This window comes from Anomalospiza imberbis, chromosome 8, assembly GCF_031753505.1.
Source record: "Anomalospiza imberbis isolate Cuckoo-Finch-1a 21T00152 chromosome 8, ASM3175350v1, whole genome shotgun sequence".
Classification (NCBI taxonomy): domain Eukaryota; kingdom Metazoa; phylum Chordata; class Aves; order Passeriformes; family Viduidae; genus Anomalospiza; species Anomalospiza imberbis.
In genome coordinates, this window is record NC_089688.1 from 15,269,512 (window position 1) to 15,286,584 (window position 17,073).

The 17,073-nt window shown below is 38.3% G+C and overlaps 1 protein-coding gene across 6 annotated transcripts in view; it reads right to left on the reverse strand.

Annotated features, from left to right (window-relative positions):
* SEC24C (SEC24 homolog C, COPII coat complex component) overlaps window positions 1–17,073 on the reverse strand; it is a 332,064-nt gene that overhangs the window by 14,083 nt on the left and 300,908 nt on the right. For 2 of the 6 annotated variants that reach the window (XM_068198485.1, XM_068198484.1), the window contains exons 2-11: window positions 16,716–16,918; window positions 13,693–13,779; window positions 11,040–11,181; window positions 10,001–10,179; window positions 8,345–8,785; window positions 6,911–7,041; window positions 5,665–5,733; window positions 3,841–3,952; window positions 2,882–3,009; window positions 210–348 (exon numbers count right to left, since the gene is read on the reverse strand). In XM_068198485.1, the coding sequence (XP_068054586.1) occupies window positions 210–348; window positions 2,882–3,009; window positions 3,841–3,952; window positions 5,665–5,733; window positions 6,911–7,041; window positions 8,345–8,785; window positions 10,001–10,179; window positions 11,040–11,181; window positions 13,693–13,779; window positions 16,716–16,890 (1,603 nt within the window). In that variant the 5' untranslated portion in view covers window positions 16,891–16,918. The remainder of the gene's footprint in view (window positions 1–209; window positions 349–2,881; window positions 3,010–3,840; window positions 3,953–5,664; window positions 5,734–6,910; window positions 7,042–8,344; window positions 8,786–10,000; window positions 10,180–11,039; window positions 11,182–13,692; window positions 13,780–16,715; window positions 16,919–17,073) is intronic. The other 4 variants (XM_068198489.1, XM_068198488.1, XM_068198487.1 and 1 more) reach the window with 4 other exon arrangements.

The following is a 17,073-nucleotide window of genomic DNA, read 5'->3' on the forward strand; positions in this document are numbered from 1 at the left end:
TTCTACAATACTACAATGCATAAGCACCTTTTTGAACACAATTTCAGAATTGAACACTGAACATGCCTTCCAATAATTTTTTACAAGACTAGACACACACTAAATCACAGTATTCATCATAAATGATCATAACATGATAAAGACTTATTTGCCTGCATCTTGTTCAAAGACATTAGAGCCCAGAGAGGGATTTCCAGAAGAAACCTTACCCTCAGTGACACAGCTGCAGAAGCAACACTGGAACCTCCTTCCACCTTCAATGAATTGCATAAAAGGGCACATGTAAGCTTTGCACCTATTACATCGGACAGGACCGGATTCTCCGTGGTCTACCAAATAAGGAAGGGTCTGTGGAAGCAAGAGAAAAAAACATGAAAAGAAAGGGTCTAATGAGAAAGTTTTAAGCTTTGTATTGTGCGGTCATTTCTACCTCCCTGTACACTGCATAGGATTTAGCATTTGGCAGCTGTGGGAGAGAGTGCAGGGATGTGGGAAGCCTGAACAAGTATTTAAGTGCTTTTCAATTCAAGCTCTAGCACAGCAGTATTTTGAGGGCTAGAGTCATTAATGGGCTATCCCACCTAGCCAGGAGCTTGCTTGAAAAACATTACCACATAGCACCACCAGATGTATCCCAAGTGAACACAAAAGACTGAAAGTGACTCTTCACCTTTTATCTCTTCCCCTTGTAAAAAGCAAGCTTTTTGACAAAAGCAAAGCCAGTCATTGCATTCCATATATTCCAGAATATAGAATATCTACCTCAAAAAATTCCACCTGGTAAGACTTATTTTCAACTCCATCATGAAATGCATTATAACCACAAGCTCTTAGTGACTTGACCCCACTGTACAGCAAGTCCCCAAAACTGTTATATAGTGACACCATTTTTGAACTATTACTTATAATGTTCTTTTTGCATCCAAACCAGAGTAAGATGCTTGGGAACTTCTGATGCTGAGCTTCTCAGCATCAGAACGAGTGGGAAGCACTTGAAAATGATTGAGACAGAACTCATGCAAGTTATAAGCTGCATTCATAGTAAAAAGCACCTATGTTTGCACACTAAGCTAAGAACTTAGCTCAAAAATTTAACTACTTGCTTTTAAATTTTTTTGCCAGTAAAGGTGTCTGGTCTTAATTCTCTCAGTTACCCTAAATCTATGATTATATTTAAGAGACAATATATTCATATAAGATGAGGAAATGCTCCAGTCACTTTCATCTTCATGCCACAGATGTGTGTCTTTTTATTCAAACCTACTAATCATTTAATGGCAGTACAATGGTTTTGCAGCCAGCATTTCTCATTTCCTATAGCCCAGGCTGACAACCTCAGAGGAAACAAATTTTCAAGTTTTCTGATTGGCAGACAATGTTGGTACTGTACTTCAAGACAATTAACATAATTTTCTTTTCCTCAACTTCTCCCTCTGTAACATGTAAACAAACTACCCAGGTGCTGGAAACAGGCAGCACAATACATAACTTGCCATTAACCACTTACTCCCAGAAGACCGAGATACTTCTTGCCAAAGCCTTAAGCTTGGTTTTCTCAACAGCGCATAACATTGGGCAAAGGTCCTGGATTTGGCTGACTTTTTATATTTACTAAATTTATCTGAATGCTTCTGTTTCATAAGATAGCATTTTCATGAAACATTTACCTTCCTTGTACTTAACGCTTTAGCTCTATTTACAGTCTAGTTGCTCTGAACAGCTGAGTCTTCACCTGTTGGAAGGGCCCCTCCACAGTGAGTTTGCCCTTGCCATAAAGAACTTCCAGATACTAGAAGCTGACTGGTCTCCAGGACAATTTTCCAATGCTAGCCATTTTTTTTTCTGGACACCACAAGTGTTTGTTCAAAGTATAAACACATCAGGAGACCAAACAACTATTATTTGTAAAGTTTCTCTAAAAATGTGTAACTCTACAAGCCTCCAAGTTTCTCAAGTAAGACCTTATTCTCCTATTGTGGTCCTTTTAAACTTCAGGCACAGATCAGTTTTATCATAAACCAATTTTTAAAATTCAAACCATAGTTTAGGGACACTAATGAAACGCAACAGGAGAAAAACACCCTTAAAAGACCAGAGGAAATTGCTTTCCTCAGCAGATGCTACACTTAGGTTTAACAGGGCACAGAACACTGCAGACCTATGTATTCAAATTTAACAAGCCTGTTTCTCTTTGTGCCACTGCTCCAAGCAGGTTAACACTACACAATAGCCAGAGTATTTAGACTACTCAAAAAAATGTCAAATTCTGAAAAAGTCTCTGAGCTTTCATGTTCTCAGCAACCAAACATGAGTGGGTAAAAGGCTCAACAGCAACACATTACACCAAGAAGGCAACAAGCGCTGAGAGAGAAAGGGCAGAAATACAAGTGCAGCTCAGCAGTGCCCAGTACTCAGTGTTGTGCTGTCATCCCACCCAGTGCTGTGCATACACGTGCATATTAGACAGCCAAACCAGTGCTGTTCCACACATTCTCATCCAATTTCACAACCTGGCATTCTAGAAAAGACTTAATACCTATGATTAGCAACCATTTAAATACTTCAGACTAGGAAATAAACTGAGATCAGCAGGAAGTGTAAGCCTCTGTGACCATCCTAGTATTTTGGTCACTTAGTCACAGTGCTTGACAGCCACTGCAAAAAAGCTGAAATTATCATGGCAGTCAAAATACTAAATGCTTTGAACACAACATTCTTCTGCTTTACAGATATCTATCGCACACCTGCTGGAGAATCAAAGTTTACCTGGTCTTCATCACCTCAATATGCCTTCTAACCATATGTGTTAAATGTTGGCACCTGAGAACATTCTCCTGCCGAGCACGCACACGGCACACGTAACCCTACGCACAGCTCTCACCTCCTCCGGTGGCAGAGCAGCCAGCGGCTTTATGACGGCAGCCAGGGGAACTTGGGATTGTTTGGCCATGTCAGACGTGCAGGGAATATTGTAAGATGTGCACCTGATGTAGCGGGGGCTTGCATTACCTGGGGAACACATAAAAAAGTCCCACAAATTTCAGTACAAATTAAGTTTATATTCAAGAATAGACACAAAGATATCTTAAGCTGTGCCATTAAGCCACAGACACTATGAGCTTGGCTAAATATTCAGTTTTAATCTATGAAAAACTTGAATTCCAAATAAAATACCTCTTTATGATTAACTATATGTAATAAAAGACCTTAAAATAAACTAGACTTAAATAAACTAGACTCTGTGTCAACCTAAACCTATAAAAAAGCATTTCTGTTTCATATATTCGCAGACTAAAACATAACGTAGACAGAAAACTCTACTCAAACATTTCTACTGTTTTGTTTTGTAATTTGGGCTGAAGAGTAAAATACTTGATTACAGAATCAGATTCTGAAGTTTTTTTCTGGAACTTTAAAACTCAAAAAAGTGTCAGCAATTAAAAGATGAAATATCTTTTCTCTACAGAGCCCTTAGACCAATTTACATCCCTCTTAATTAAAAAAAAAATACAGTTTTTAGTCCAATTCTAATGATGTTGCTAGTAGATTTCAGTTCTTAAAAGTTTTTTATAAAGCTCTACAGAAGAGGCTTCATTTGCTGCTTTGTAATATCTCTGCTAATGCTGGTCCTAGGTATCTGCCTTGGAAAACATTTTTTACCTGCATATTGGTCACTAGCTACCAAACAATCAGGAGAATCTAAACTGAGATCAAATCAACACAGGACCTGAAACTAAGCTTCTGTTGGTAAAACACATTTCCTTTAAAGACACTGTTCTGTCACTGACTCTTTGGGATTTGTGTTTTGTTTGCTTGTTTAGGCAAAGAAAAATAGTTTACCTTGATCCTTGACCAAGAAATTTGTAGTAACAAGAGGTGGGACCTGCCCTCTCACTCCAGTGACAAATGGTTCTGACCCACGGTTATTTCTGTCATCTTCAATCACTTGAATCTGTGATGGAAAATACCATGTTATTATGTGGAGGCTTGGTTTCAAAGTACTGTAAAATAAAAAATCTTCAAGGCAGTAAAAAGGGGACCTGAGGCAAACATTACTATTTCTAAAAATAGGAAGAGCAAGTACATTTTCTCAAGCAGTCACCTCTCAGTTTGATTTCAAATAGTATTTAATGACTAACAATAAATTACAAGCTGCAAATAGTATTTTTCCCCAAGTATTCCTAGTAGAAGCATATTTTGTGCTTTAAAGTCTGATCTGAACTCATAAAAGCCAAATTCAGATCAAGAAAAGAATTTTTGGTAGTATTCCCCTGTACAGTTCTAGTCAAATAAGAATTAGAAGTTTCTGTAAGCCTCAAGCTGAAGTCCTATAGGTAACCTGGCTTTTTCTTTCCATTATGGTCCCACTGTTTTCATAGTATGCCTTTATTTCTAACCAATGTAACTCTGGGCTAAAGACAGATGGCTTGCAAGCTCATGTGGAAGTCTTCATTACTTTGTGGTGCTCAAGGGTTTGAAATTTGAATTCTGGGAGTGTGGAAAGTGAAATTTCAGTAAACTTGTCAACAAATTAAACTTCAAAGCCTCTAAAAATCTTAATTTTCTTGGTATTTCAAATTCTTCACAACTGCAAATCTGCTTAAGATAACAGAAATGTATTAAATAATTTGTCTTAACTGAAATATTTATTGACCTTTGTAGCTGTACACAGTTCAAACTGCATTTCCTTAGTGGTGACCAAATGCAAGAATTAAAGCTAGCAGTCATTCTTCTGCTCTTATTTTGCCATCAAACACACCTGCCTTTGCCTAGAGTAAATTCTGAAATGAAGATGTTTGTACGGCAGAACCTCCACCCTCTCACTATAGATTGCAAGCAGAGAGCCTCCCATAGCTTCAGTGACTACTCTAGAATAAATCTAGCCCCATTTCATAAGTCTACAGGCTGACTGACGTTGGTGATCTCACCGCTGGTACCTGTTAAATTATGAACTTTGACTACATGAGGAAGAAGTGACACATGGTAACAAAACCCCAAAAGTTTTATTTGCCTCCAATCCAAAAGGTAGCTGCTTTTTTCTTTCTTTAGATAAGATTCTCCAACATAACATTAAATTTTCAAATTCAAAATTTAATGGTTATGCATGTGCACAGATTATGAGAGAATGTTTATAGCTCCCCATGCCTCATACGAGAAGATTTGTATCAGGAATTAATATTAAAAAAACTCTAGTTTATCTGCAATTTTAGAACTCCAGAGCACTGGTCCAGGACTGGTATATCAACAAGAACAGTAATCAAATTCTGATCAAAACACAGTAGAAAACATGGCTACAACAGCTCATGCTGCGTGCATGCTGACATGAGACACACGTTGTATGGGCAATTACACAACTGGCTTACACTGAAAATGCCAGCTGGAATCTGGTGAAGGCAGTATCCTAAAGATCAGACAATGTGAAGGGGAGACATTCTTCATGATCTGTTTCTGAAACACTGCTTTCTATTGCCTCACCATTCATCACAGTAGATTTTAACAGCCTCATGTGGTGTAATGTTACTCATTTTGATAAGGCAAGCAGACGACAGCAAGGAAAGGGTAAAAGATTAATGATGGAGGGTTAGCAAGGTGAAGTTCAGGTTTCAGGCATGCACAGATGGTCACCAACACACAGACTACAGTTGACATATATACAGCACTTACTGGACTAGGAATTGCATCTGGGTCTATTCTGTGCCTGGGTTTCTGCTGGGGTGGCAGCTCATTAAGTTGCTTTTTTTTTTTTTTTTTAAATAAGTAAGAGTGCCCAAAAAAAGGAAAAAAAAAGAGAATAATAAACCAATAAGAAATAGTGTTACTTCTCTCTACCCAAACCTGTAGCACTGGAATTAGATACATTTAGATATTGGTTCATGCAACAGGACACATCAGCTTCTGCAGCATACACTGATCCTAAAACCAGTCTTGCCAGGATATTGGGCTTGGCTCTGAACACCTTGCTAATGGAGGCAGTGGCTCACCTGCTAATTTTGGTTAGAAATTGAGGATTTATGCTTTAAGAACATGCTAACATGAAGGCAATTGACACAAGCCATTTGAGATTTTATTTAGTGGAAGAAAAGAGAGGCGGACAAGCAATTAAATACTTATATTCTATGCAAAAAAATCCAGTAGTAAGCTTTACGTAAACCTGGAATCTAAAGAGGTAATCTTTTCTAAATGGAAGTACCTTCTGAACACAATCAGTTCCAATCTAACTCAAGACTACATTATTTCATGGATTTGAGGTACAGAAACAGCATCAAGAGCAGTGGAAGGAACAGCACAGTAGACTAGTGGCAATAATACCACCAGGCTTAATATTACTCAACATTGCTAACCATTACATCTAACTGCTTATCCTGTCTCAGAACCTCCACTCTGAAAGACAATCCCAGTTTGAGAAGCTGTCCATATTTGACTGATGCAGCACCATGACTTCATGACCCAAAAAAACACAAACCAGCTTTTCGACAGATTATAGGAAAAGCACTACAATCACCTCCTACTAACCATACTTTAAACATAGATCACACAGTTCACAGACTGTCACCTCAAAATCTGAAATTAGTTCACCTTGGAAAGTCATTATGCAAGAATCCAGAAATGGAGAAACAAGTTTAATCAAAGCCCTCAAGGATTCTCAAAAGATAACAGTACAGAAAAAGACCTGAGGAATTAGAGCAGTGATTTCCATATGCAGTGCCTTTCTTTAGTCACCAAGAAAAATACTGCCTCTGGGCTTATTCATCACAGAAGACTGAAGCTAGATAGAAGAGAGAAACATAAGCAGAAAAACAAACTGATGTTCCTTGGAATGAGAAACCTGTTTTCAGCTTAGGTCTTTGTCAGTTGTTTTATGCAAAGACACTACAGAAGAGTTGACACTGGTAAGAACAAGTAAGCTTACAGGGCTAGGAATGGAATCTGGATCCAAGCGTTTTGGTGGAGGTGGTGGTCCAGGCGGACTTCCATAATTTGGTGCTCCTGGATAGGCTCCTCCATAGTTTGGCTGGGGACCCCTCATCTGTCCAAAGGAACCTTAACAAGAAAAGAACATAAAAATCAAACAGTGGCTTAATACTAGGCATTTCTTCATTTGGCACTTCCCCTATTTTCTGCCATTATTAAAAAAAAAACCTCAAGAAAATTAAAGTCAGGTGTTTTTCAGTTAATTACAATTAAACATATTTATCACAGTGTTTCAGCTTAGACTGGTACATCTCTGTCAACAATCCAATAAACTGAAACTGATTGATACAGTCCACAAAACTAGACTTAAGGAAACAGAGGATTTTAGTCGAAACTCTATTAGCTCTACCTCATCCCAAACCAGGACACTACTGCTAAGTAGTTTTAGAGTTTGTAGTTGTTGATTACAATGCACATTAAGATCATGCACTATGACTATTTACCTGCAGAACTATCTAATGGAAAGTGCACACAGAACAGCCAAATAAGCTAGTGGACGATCCCTAACTCTTCAAATTAAAGATATGCAAGCAGTTCCCTTGGGCAGTTTTTGCTTGTTTGAAATTACAGTAATAGGCTAATGTGTGATTTTCTCTTTTGTTTTGTAACTACCTGAAGCTATTTAATATTATTTTAGACAATTCCAGTCACTTAGTAACAGCATGATTTAACTCATTAGTATTTTTACAGTTCATAGAAATTTGAACAGATATTTTTAAGTAATTTACCTGTCCAGCTGTGCAAAGCTGCATAGAGAATGGGATTCTCAGTCCTAACATTTGCACATGATTACTTTATCCCAGCTATCTCTAAGTGTTACTGATTAAAAAACAGCCAAAACTGGTTTTAATTCAGAAAGCTTAACTGGTTTTACTTTTAAGTACATTTAAGATGTGCAAGCTTCTACAAGGGAGAAAAATATGGCTATGCAAATTAAAGGAGAACACACAGCAACTCATTTTTCCATGTTTAACAACTCCTTTCATACACATTGCATATGCACAGTGGCCACAAATTAAAAAAATATAAAATAAGGCTTTTCAGTATTTCCGATGTCTATTTTCAAACAGGTGAAGTTGCAGACATCAAATTGGAGTACATAATAAAATTCTGATCACAAATTCTGGCAGTATTATGGAACTAATTGCTAAACACTTTTTTTGCCAAGTAAGCTAGAATTCTTTTAGTTACATTAATCTGATTAAAACCAGTATTATAAAGTATCTTAGAATGACACGTGATATTATCTCAGACATGAGCACAGGGAAACAAGAGGGACTCAGCCAGGAGCCCACAGCTGACAATGTGGCATCTAGTTCTCAGTTTGCAGCATACAGAGAATACTTAAAATTCCTGTACTAGGAGTACTCACCATTCTGCTGCATTTGGTATCCTGGCTGAGGAGGATGAGTGGGAGGAGGTGGTCCATGGAGACCACTCATGGGAGGCCCAGGGTGCAGCCCTGCCATAGTTGATGGAGGTGGTGGTGAGGATACATGATTAGGCTGGGATGATGGTGGTCCAGCAACTGTCTGCCCAGGCAGTGGCGGGCCTGGCATGGCAGGTGGCCTTGGAGCACCTGTGGTAGGCGGGTAAGAGGAAGGTCCAACCCCTGTAGAAGGAGGAGGTGGGGTAAAACCAGGAACTTGAGTAGGCAGGCGCTGAGTTGATATTGTCTGACCAGGAAACGGAAGCTGTGCCAAAGGAAGACCCTGAGACACACTGGTAAGTGGGGGTCCTTGGCTCGCACTGTAAGGTGTGTAGAGACCAGATCCTGTTGTACTAAAGCTTCCTGAGACTGGAGGAACCGATGCTGGGGGACCCGGTAAGAAAAAAAAGATATAACATCATTTTCTTCTATCCTCAAGACAATTAAGATGCAAGAAAAACCCATTTGCTCCAGATCATCTGAGTAAATCTACCACTTTCTCATCTTCAGATCAACTTACTAGTACTAGAAGAGACAAATCCTAAATGACCATTCTCCTAGATTGATCAGAGAGCTGAAATCCCTTCAGTGGATCGACAGTTTTTTCATTGTCTTCTCTCTAAAAGTCTAAGCTACTTATTTTACATAATCAGAATACATTTCAGGATTCAGGACAGAAAAAAAAGGGCAAAGCCAGGAATATGCAAAACATTAACCACCACAAGTCTATCCATAGATTTTTTTTGAACTAAGTTTCTGTCTTAAACTCCACACTCAGTTGGAGCCTGTAGATCAAGAATGGTTTTGGGCTTTGTGGTTTTAATAGCATGAAACTAGCACCATTTGTATGTAGTGCTTTACTATTTCTAAGAATAATTTTTGACAAACATGCTGCCAAAAGGCCAAGGAAATCTGTATCCCCTACCTGCTCCTAATTTTCCTATAAAATCTGTCTTACAAGATGCTTGTTAAAAAGTACTTTAGCAAAACAATTTTTAAATAGTCAGACCAGTTTACACATAATGAGACAAAACACTAGTCTTCCATTTTAAAAGCCCCCTAATCTACAGCAATGAGTCTATAGAACTATTACCATAGAACAAAGTATCTCAACGCAGTTTCTACAGTTAATTCAGTTTCTACTGTTTAAGTAAGTGTCTTCTTGACTTCTAGCAGAACCCTACACACAATCATTCAGAGTATTTTCAGCCCTTTGTGATTTACATTTTTGGGGCCCTTTGTCCTTTTTATTTTTGACTGGGCTGCTGTACAACAGTGGCAAGACATGCAGACTCTCCAACAGGTGACTTAGGGGTAGACTGTTCTGTGTTTCACAAGATTCACCTAGTCAAGGACCAATGTTATTACTCTCCTTTGTTATTCATGTCCAGCAGGGCCAGCACTGCTCCCTACAATAGTCTGAGTCCTGTTTTCCCCAATTGTGACCTTATTAGTTAAGAAAACTACTCTTTACTATGGCAGATGTCAACACCCAGAGAATTCCCATAAACGTATGGTAATGAATCACTGACAAGAAAAAAATCTTTTACTAGCAAAAATGAAAATCAATAGCCTACTTCAGTAGCCAGGAAACCTTACCATAGCCCAGTCCAGCTGGGGGAGGAGCAGAGGCTGCAGTACAGCCAATTGTCATCCCTGCCATGTGATTCCTGAGCTGCTGCACGCTGGCTGGGGGGGGCCCATATTGCTGGAACGTAGATATCTGGCTGACAGGCGTGGGTGCTGAGCCTGGCAGAAACGGCTGAGAAGCAGGTGGCCTGAGAGGGAAGATGACAAACTGAGCTGATTCCTCATTATAGAAGAAATTACAATTCCCTGTGCCTTTAAAAATTGTTCTAGCACATAAACACTATCTGGGTCTCAGATATTTACATGAAACACTGTAGCTCAGTTTTGGAAAAAAATTTACATATTCTGCATATATCTGAATCCCTTTCACCAAACAAAAAAAATCTATTAGCTCTTAAAGTACAAATTCTGTATTTTTATTAATTCTGTTTCAGTTACCACAACAAATCAGAAATGCTGCATAGAGTCTATAGGGTGAGCAACAGTAAGGCCTGCACAGCTATGTAAGAATGTTCTGCCACTCAAAGCATTTGAACTCTCCAGGACTATTGCCACTTTCACTACAGAGGTAATGGCAGTATCTTTCTGGAAAAGATGTTGAAGAGCCTTAGATGACAGTAACTCCATAAGGGATCCATAAGGGACAGAAGAGGGTCCAGAATCAATACTAAGAAATTATTCAGTAAAGACTGCCACATGCTCCACAGATCATTTCACACTGCTGAGGAACAAATACTACAGTTGTGTGGATGCAACTGATATTTTTAGGGGAAAATGAAAACCGCACAGAATGTCTTAGGAGGAGAAGAGGTTTTCATCAGTCACTGACATCTGCTCACATTCTTTCACAAGTTTTTAATCCCCAGATATATCACTGTCTAATGAATACCCCTGTGGCAAAACATTGCTCCAAAACAATAACAATAAAATAAAGTCAATATTCTACAAAACCCCCAAGTACTTAGTTTGATTTAGATCTAAAAAGTCTAGACCTAGCATGAGTCTACCAAGGTGGGATTTGGTTAAAATTCGCTCTTCTCATATGCACCTCTGCATTGGAGCTGCTGAGGCTGGAATTCCATTCTGCACATCTCCATGTTCAAACTGACTGTATGCCAAGTGGCCAGAAGGATGAGATGCTCCAGAGGCTGGAGGGGGAGCTCCAGATGTTGGCGGGGCTCTTAATGAACCTACAAACATAAGAAAAAAAATTAAAATATCACAAATTATAGAAACAAGGGCTTGAACCAACTACCATGAAAAATTCAAGTGCAGAATTGCTATAACAATACTCCATGAACAACAAATAATTTATGCACAAGTATTTTTAGCCAGTGTCACTAGTTACCATCTCCGCACAGATGAAGCAGAAAGTGTGTGCTGTGGAAGGTCTTCAAAAGACAACTTCATCTTTTATGAAGAAAAAAAAATTATCTTGTCAGTAAGGTACTGAATCCTTTCCCCTCCAAGTCCAATTATTTTTACCTAAACCAAGAGTATTCAGTGGAATCTAATGTTCATCAGAGGTCAGTTTTCCCTACATCAAAGGTAAGGAGGCTATGCAAGCAGATTCCATTTTCAAAAACTACATGCCTTACTGCATTTATATATAGCATAATGCGGGCCACACAGACCATTTTTTCCAGCCTCTCAAGCTTGGAGGCTAACACAAATACTTTCCCATCTTTCAGACTGAGCTGGTTCAGTCATAGCCCAAATATATTTGCCTCAGAAACCAGTGTTTCCATAGACCACAAAACGTTAGATACAATACCAGCAGACCAACTGCAGTTTTTACTTCCAAAAAAGAGAATATAAACTTCTCTTTTAATAATACTGTATTTTTAATAATACTGTATTAACAATGCTGGTCATTATAACAACTGTATGACCATGCCTGTTAACCACAAGGGAACCTATTTCATATGTAGGGTATCATTAAGTACAGATGACAAACTGCCCATGAGACCAGGCCCACACATACACATTGTTGTGTCCCTCTGACAGTGACTGGCATGACAAGTTTCAAAGGGATTCTGAAAACCTTCTTGTGAGGAAACATTACAAAATAGGAAATAAGGGGAGCCATTTCTCAATTCTACAATATCATTTATATCCTAAAGCATGAGGTTTCAACTCATATATTTTATCTTATCTACTGCATCCAATTCTTAACAAACCTGGGGTTGTAAAGTCAATTAAGGAATTAACTAGACCTTGTATGAATAACTGATCATTTCTTGTGTTTCTTTCTTTCTTACTAAACATCCTCCTGTTCTTCATTTTGAGACAGGATTTAATTACTCCTAGAGACATTTACATTTTTATATACTTTTATCTCATTCATCTCATCTTTTCTAAACTGCTGTTAAGCACCTTCATCTTACTGTTCCTCTGGGTAAGCATTTCCTGATCTCCAACTAATTGTATGTTATTTCTTTTGAATTTCTTCTGTGATACCTCGCATCTCTTTTCCAATGTATTTCCTTTGATAGTACATGTTAACTGTTTGGCCTTCTTATCTTTTGTCTTTGAAGGCATATTTATATTTAATCCAAATTCTGGAGGGACCCTACATACTTTTTAAATATACATTAAGGTAAATTCAACCCCAAATTTAACAGGCATGCTATTTGACAAATATCTGTTTACATCAGAAAAAGCTTTGTAAGTTTTTTTTTTTTGAGTTCTCATCACAAATATACTTCTGTCACCCCTACTGCAGATGGCTCACACAGTCACTGAAAAAGAAATAACTAGAACAGATATAGGTATTTAGTGGTTTATTAGCCACTATTATTCATTAGCCACTATTATTCATTATTCTTGACAAATCCTCAACATCTTTGTAATGTTCTTACTCATTACAGCAAAATGGAAAATGGCTATGATTTTCCTCCAAGCCCTGAGCCTGTATCGTTGTCTTCTTACACCCTAATCTTCTAAACAAATAGACACCTCCAGAAATAGCTCTTCCTAAATACAAAAACCCAACAGTGCAATTATTCAGCACCCAAATTTCAGTGTCCCACTTCTGTTAGTTTCAAGACAGCTAGAGGCACTTCAACGGTTCAAAAAAAGGGAAAGTACAATATGGTTTCTTGCAGCATTTCTAATTCTTACATTTTGATTGCTAGTTGCAAAAAAATATTTCCTTCTTCAAGTCACAGCTTTGGGAAAAAGAATTATTCCTAACATACACTTGGATTCTAAGTATAGCCAAGGAAGTTAAAGACTTGTTTTTTCCCTTTAAACGAAAGCACAAGCTACACAAATCTTATGACTTCCAGTAACAATCTCCTGGTAGTTTGCAGAGATTTTTCACTTCTTTGCAATGCTATAATTTCAAACCTCACCTTCCTTCTCAAGGGTGAGACTGAGTTCTTTTAAACTAAGTATTGCACCTGACAGAACCTGAATGGGCCAATTCAGGTTATAAAATCAGACTTCAGAAAACATTAGTCATAAGTCAAGTTTTATCTATGAATCTGCATGCATAAGGGATTTCTACTAGGGTTATTTCTTCATATCCTATTTATGCTTCTGGAATGCTGCCTGCAAATAGATTGGGAAATGTCCCACCCACCTCTGCCTCAACAACCAGGTACCCAACCTTTGAGATAAGTATCCATATTAAATAGGAACTTGGCACAGAAGAAGCGACACAGCACAAACACCCCCACAGAAAGGACACCGTTTACCTATAAAATTAGGTGCAAGAGAAGAAGTGTCAGAGTTGAGAGATACAGGAGAGCCCTTCGAAGGAAACCCCAAGGAAGGAAAGTAACCTGAAAGACAGAATACACCAGTAAATCAAGCCTGAGAGAAAGCACTGAGAGACAGCCTTTCCAATGCTGAGAACAGTCTCCAGAAAACATCTCATACACAAAATTTGTGTCATCTACCACCTTGTTCTTTAAGCTATGCTCCCTCTCTTCTACCATGCACAACATACTACAAATGTAGTCTGTACATAATACAAGTGTTAACATTTTCATAAAGTAAGCCTATGTAAAATGATCTACAGCCTAATGGTTACTGGTACTCAGATAATTGTGTTTGCACTTCCAACTGCATGACCTATTCTGAAGGAAACCAATAGACTGACAAAAGGACTGGGGCAAAATTTTCCTGGTTATTTCAATATTCTTGTAGCAAGAAGCAGCTACTTTCAGCTAGCAACACAGCACTCCACTTCTGGTCCTCAAAAAGACTGTCACTACTGCCATAGCATTCCCATGATTCCACTTAGTTAGAGTAAGGGTTTGTCACATAAATCAGATGCAAAACACTCCCTGACTAAGGATGGTACTGGCTCCCAACATTTCTCCACTCAGTCCCCCAGTAATTTTTCCTGTTATTTTAAAAATAAATCCATAAGGCAATTACTTTGAAATTACAGAATAACATTGGCAGTTTTCCCTTTACCCCTCAGTGTTTCCTAAATTCCTGCCTCTGAAAATAATTCTCTCTCCTCTCTATTATGCAGCCACAATAGGTCTTGCCTCAAAGACTTGCAGTAAACATAATGTGTTGGAGGTGGTGGTGGAAAGGATAACTGTCACTGTTTTTACTATAACCTGTCTGCTGTCTCTGATAATGTGTTGTTTGACTCCCTCTTCCACAGGGATTTCATACTCAGCAGCCACTGACACATCAACCTCTGGCTGTTGTGTAACATCTCTTTCTTCTAAAGATCTTTTTCTTTTACATCTCTTTCTTCTAAAGACAGGAATCCTAAACAGCAGGTCCAAAATGCACAGCCTGACAACTGAGATTTCCTTAATACAGCCTGCTAAGTCCAGGAATGATGGTCACAGAAAAAAAGATGGAAAAAATCCCCAGACTGTGGATGGCCTTTGCCTGATAATAATAATAAAGTACATGAGATACTACTTGCGTAGTGCAACACAGTTTTGTTGTTCAGATGAGACCACCTTCTTGCCCTCATTGTCACACCACCTTTTAATCATTACTGGCACAAAATCTGCATTTTTAATCTGCACAAGTTGATATGAATGTTATCGAGGTATCTAGGTATGTCCTTACTGAGCTGTCTCAAAATGAAAAAAGGCAAACTAGAAATAATCTATAAGAAAAAAGTTAATTCCCTTAAAAAGCAATGCTTTTCAGGCTTGTGAAGTCTGAAAATTCTTGAAGCATCTGATAGAAGATGCTCATCAGTTTCTTTTCACACTGTTTACAGCTAAAGCCTCTTTTCTATAAATAGCTGCACTGATTCAACTTTTGGTAATTTTTGTTCTTGAACCCCCTTCTCTCTCTCTCACTAAAGCAAGTCCAATTTCTCCCCATTCTTTCGCTGGGCAGAAAACACAATTTAGTCGCTGGCTACAGCGAGCAATCAGACAGAGCACTCATTGCCAAGCTCTGCCTCTGCTCTCCCAGGAAGCAGCATTTCTTTCCTTCGCTCAGAGATGATTTTCATTGCTTTCACAGGAATTCAAAACCCTTGTGAAATTAGTTCAAAACTCTCCGAATGAAAGTGCTGTTAGAAGAGATTTTTTGAGAGCATGGGAGGAAGAGGATTAAGGAAAGAAAAGGAAGATGGAGCAGCTGAACAACCTATTCTTTACCACACCACACTCAACTCTTTTACTATGCTACTCTACTAACTCTAGGCAAAAATCCAACAGTGCAATTATTCAGCACCCAAATTTCAGTCTCCCACTTCTGTTAGTTTCAAGACAACTAGAGGCACTTTGACTGTTCTTTCCTTCTTATTGAGCCTGGGTCAAAATTCAAGAAGTTGCAAAAGACTGAAGATGTACTTGCAGGGGGGAAGAGTACAGAGACGATTAGTATGACTAGCACAGTCCTAATTACCTTAGAACACCCATCTGAAACCTAAACAAGTATTTTTAAGTTCACGTTGTGCTAATTTTAGCAAAACTGAATTCATCCCTGTGATCTGAAAAGGTAGACATACTTGCATTAAAAACAATAGTATTTTCTCCTCTATATTTCAAATGTTAAAGTCATTATTGATTTCCCAAAGCAATTAACATAAATGAAAACCAAGACTCACAAAGTTCTTTATTAAAATAAGACTTTCTTTTGAAAACAGGAAAACAAAAGTTGAATTACTTTAATATTTTTTTAACAGACAAAAATAGCAAGGGATAGGATCCTGCAGAATCACTGAAATTCTAGAATACATTAGCTTGCCCCATGTCCACAAACTTTTTATTGAATTTAAAGACATTAGAGAAAATAGCTTGAAATACGCTATGTAGAGTTGTATGTCAATCTTTCAGGATGGAGTGCAGCTCTTTCTATATAATAATGTAAGGCAGTCTCAATTATAAATCTGTTACAGTGCCTGATGCCTCTCAACATAACCTCATCAGGATGACTCTTCTAATCAGGTGCTTTAGTAACACAGGGACATGGACATAGAGAAACAAGCAGGCTGTTTCTCAACATGTTAATTTTATGACCTACCAAAAGAACAGTAAGCCCTACTAAACTGGACAAAAGACAGCACAATAACCTCAGAATATGGGACAACATGATTTTTAGCATCCTGCAAATTACATAGAGAAAAAAAGATAATCACTATCACAAAAAAAAAAAAAAAAAAAAAAAGTAGATTTACAATAGGATATTGTATAGAGCAATAGGACATAGTATAAGCATACAGCAAAAATTCCACGCACGCCATAATTCACAGGTTATCAGTCATTAAGTATTGACCAAGCAGTACCTTGTGGAGGGACTGGCTGTTGGTATCCTGGCATCGGCCCATTATAAGCTCCATACTGCGCCTGAGGAACCCCTGGCAATGACTGTCCTCCGTAGGCAGGCTGCTGGTATCCCTGATATCCAGGCTGAGGTTGCCCGTAAGGAGGCCCCGTGTGAGCTTGCTGGTTTACACTCATTGTATTCACATCCCCAACCTAACCTCACCTGTAAAAAGGGGGGGAAAAATGACTTTAAGCAGATATAAAACCAAACTGGTCAGCTTTCCTTCTGTGAAAAGTAGAGTGAGAGATCATAAGATACTTGGGAAGCTAAAAAAATAATGGTAACTTACTCTTGCACAGCAAGTCAGATAAATGCTT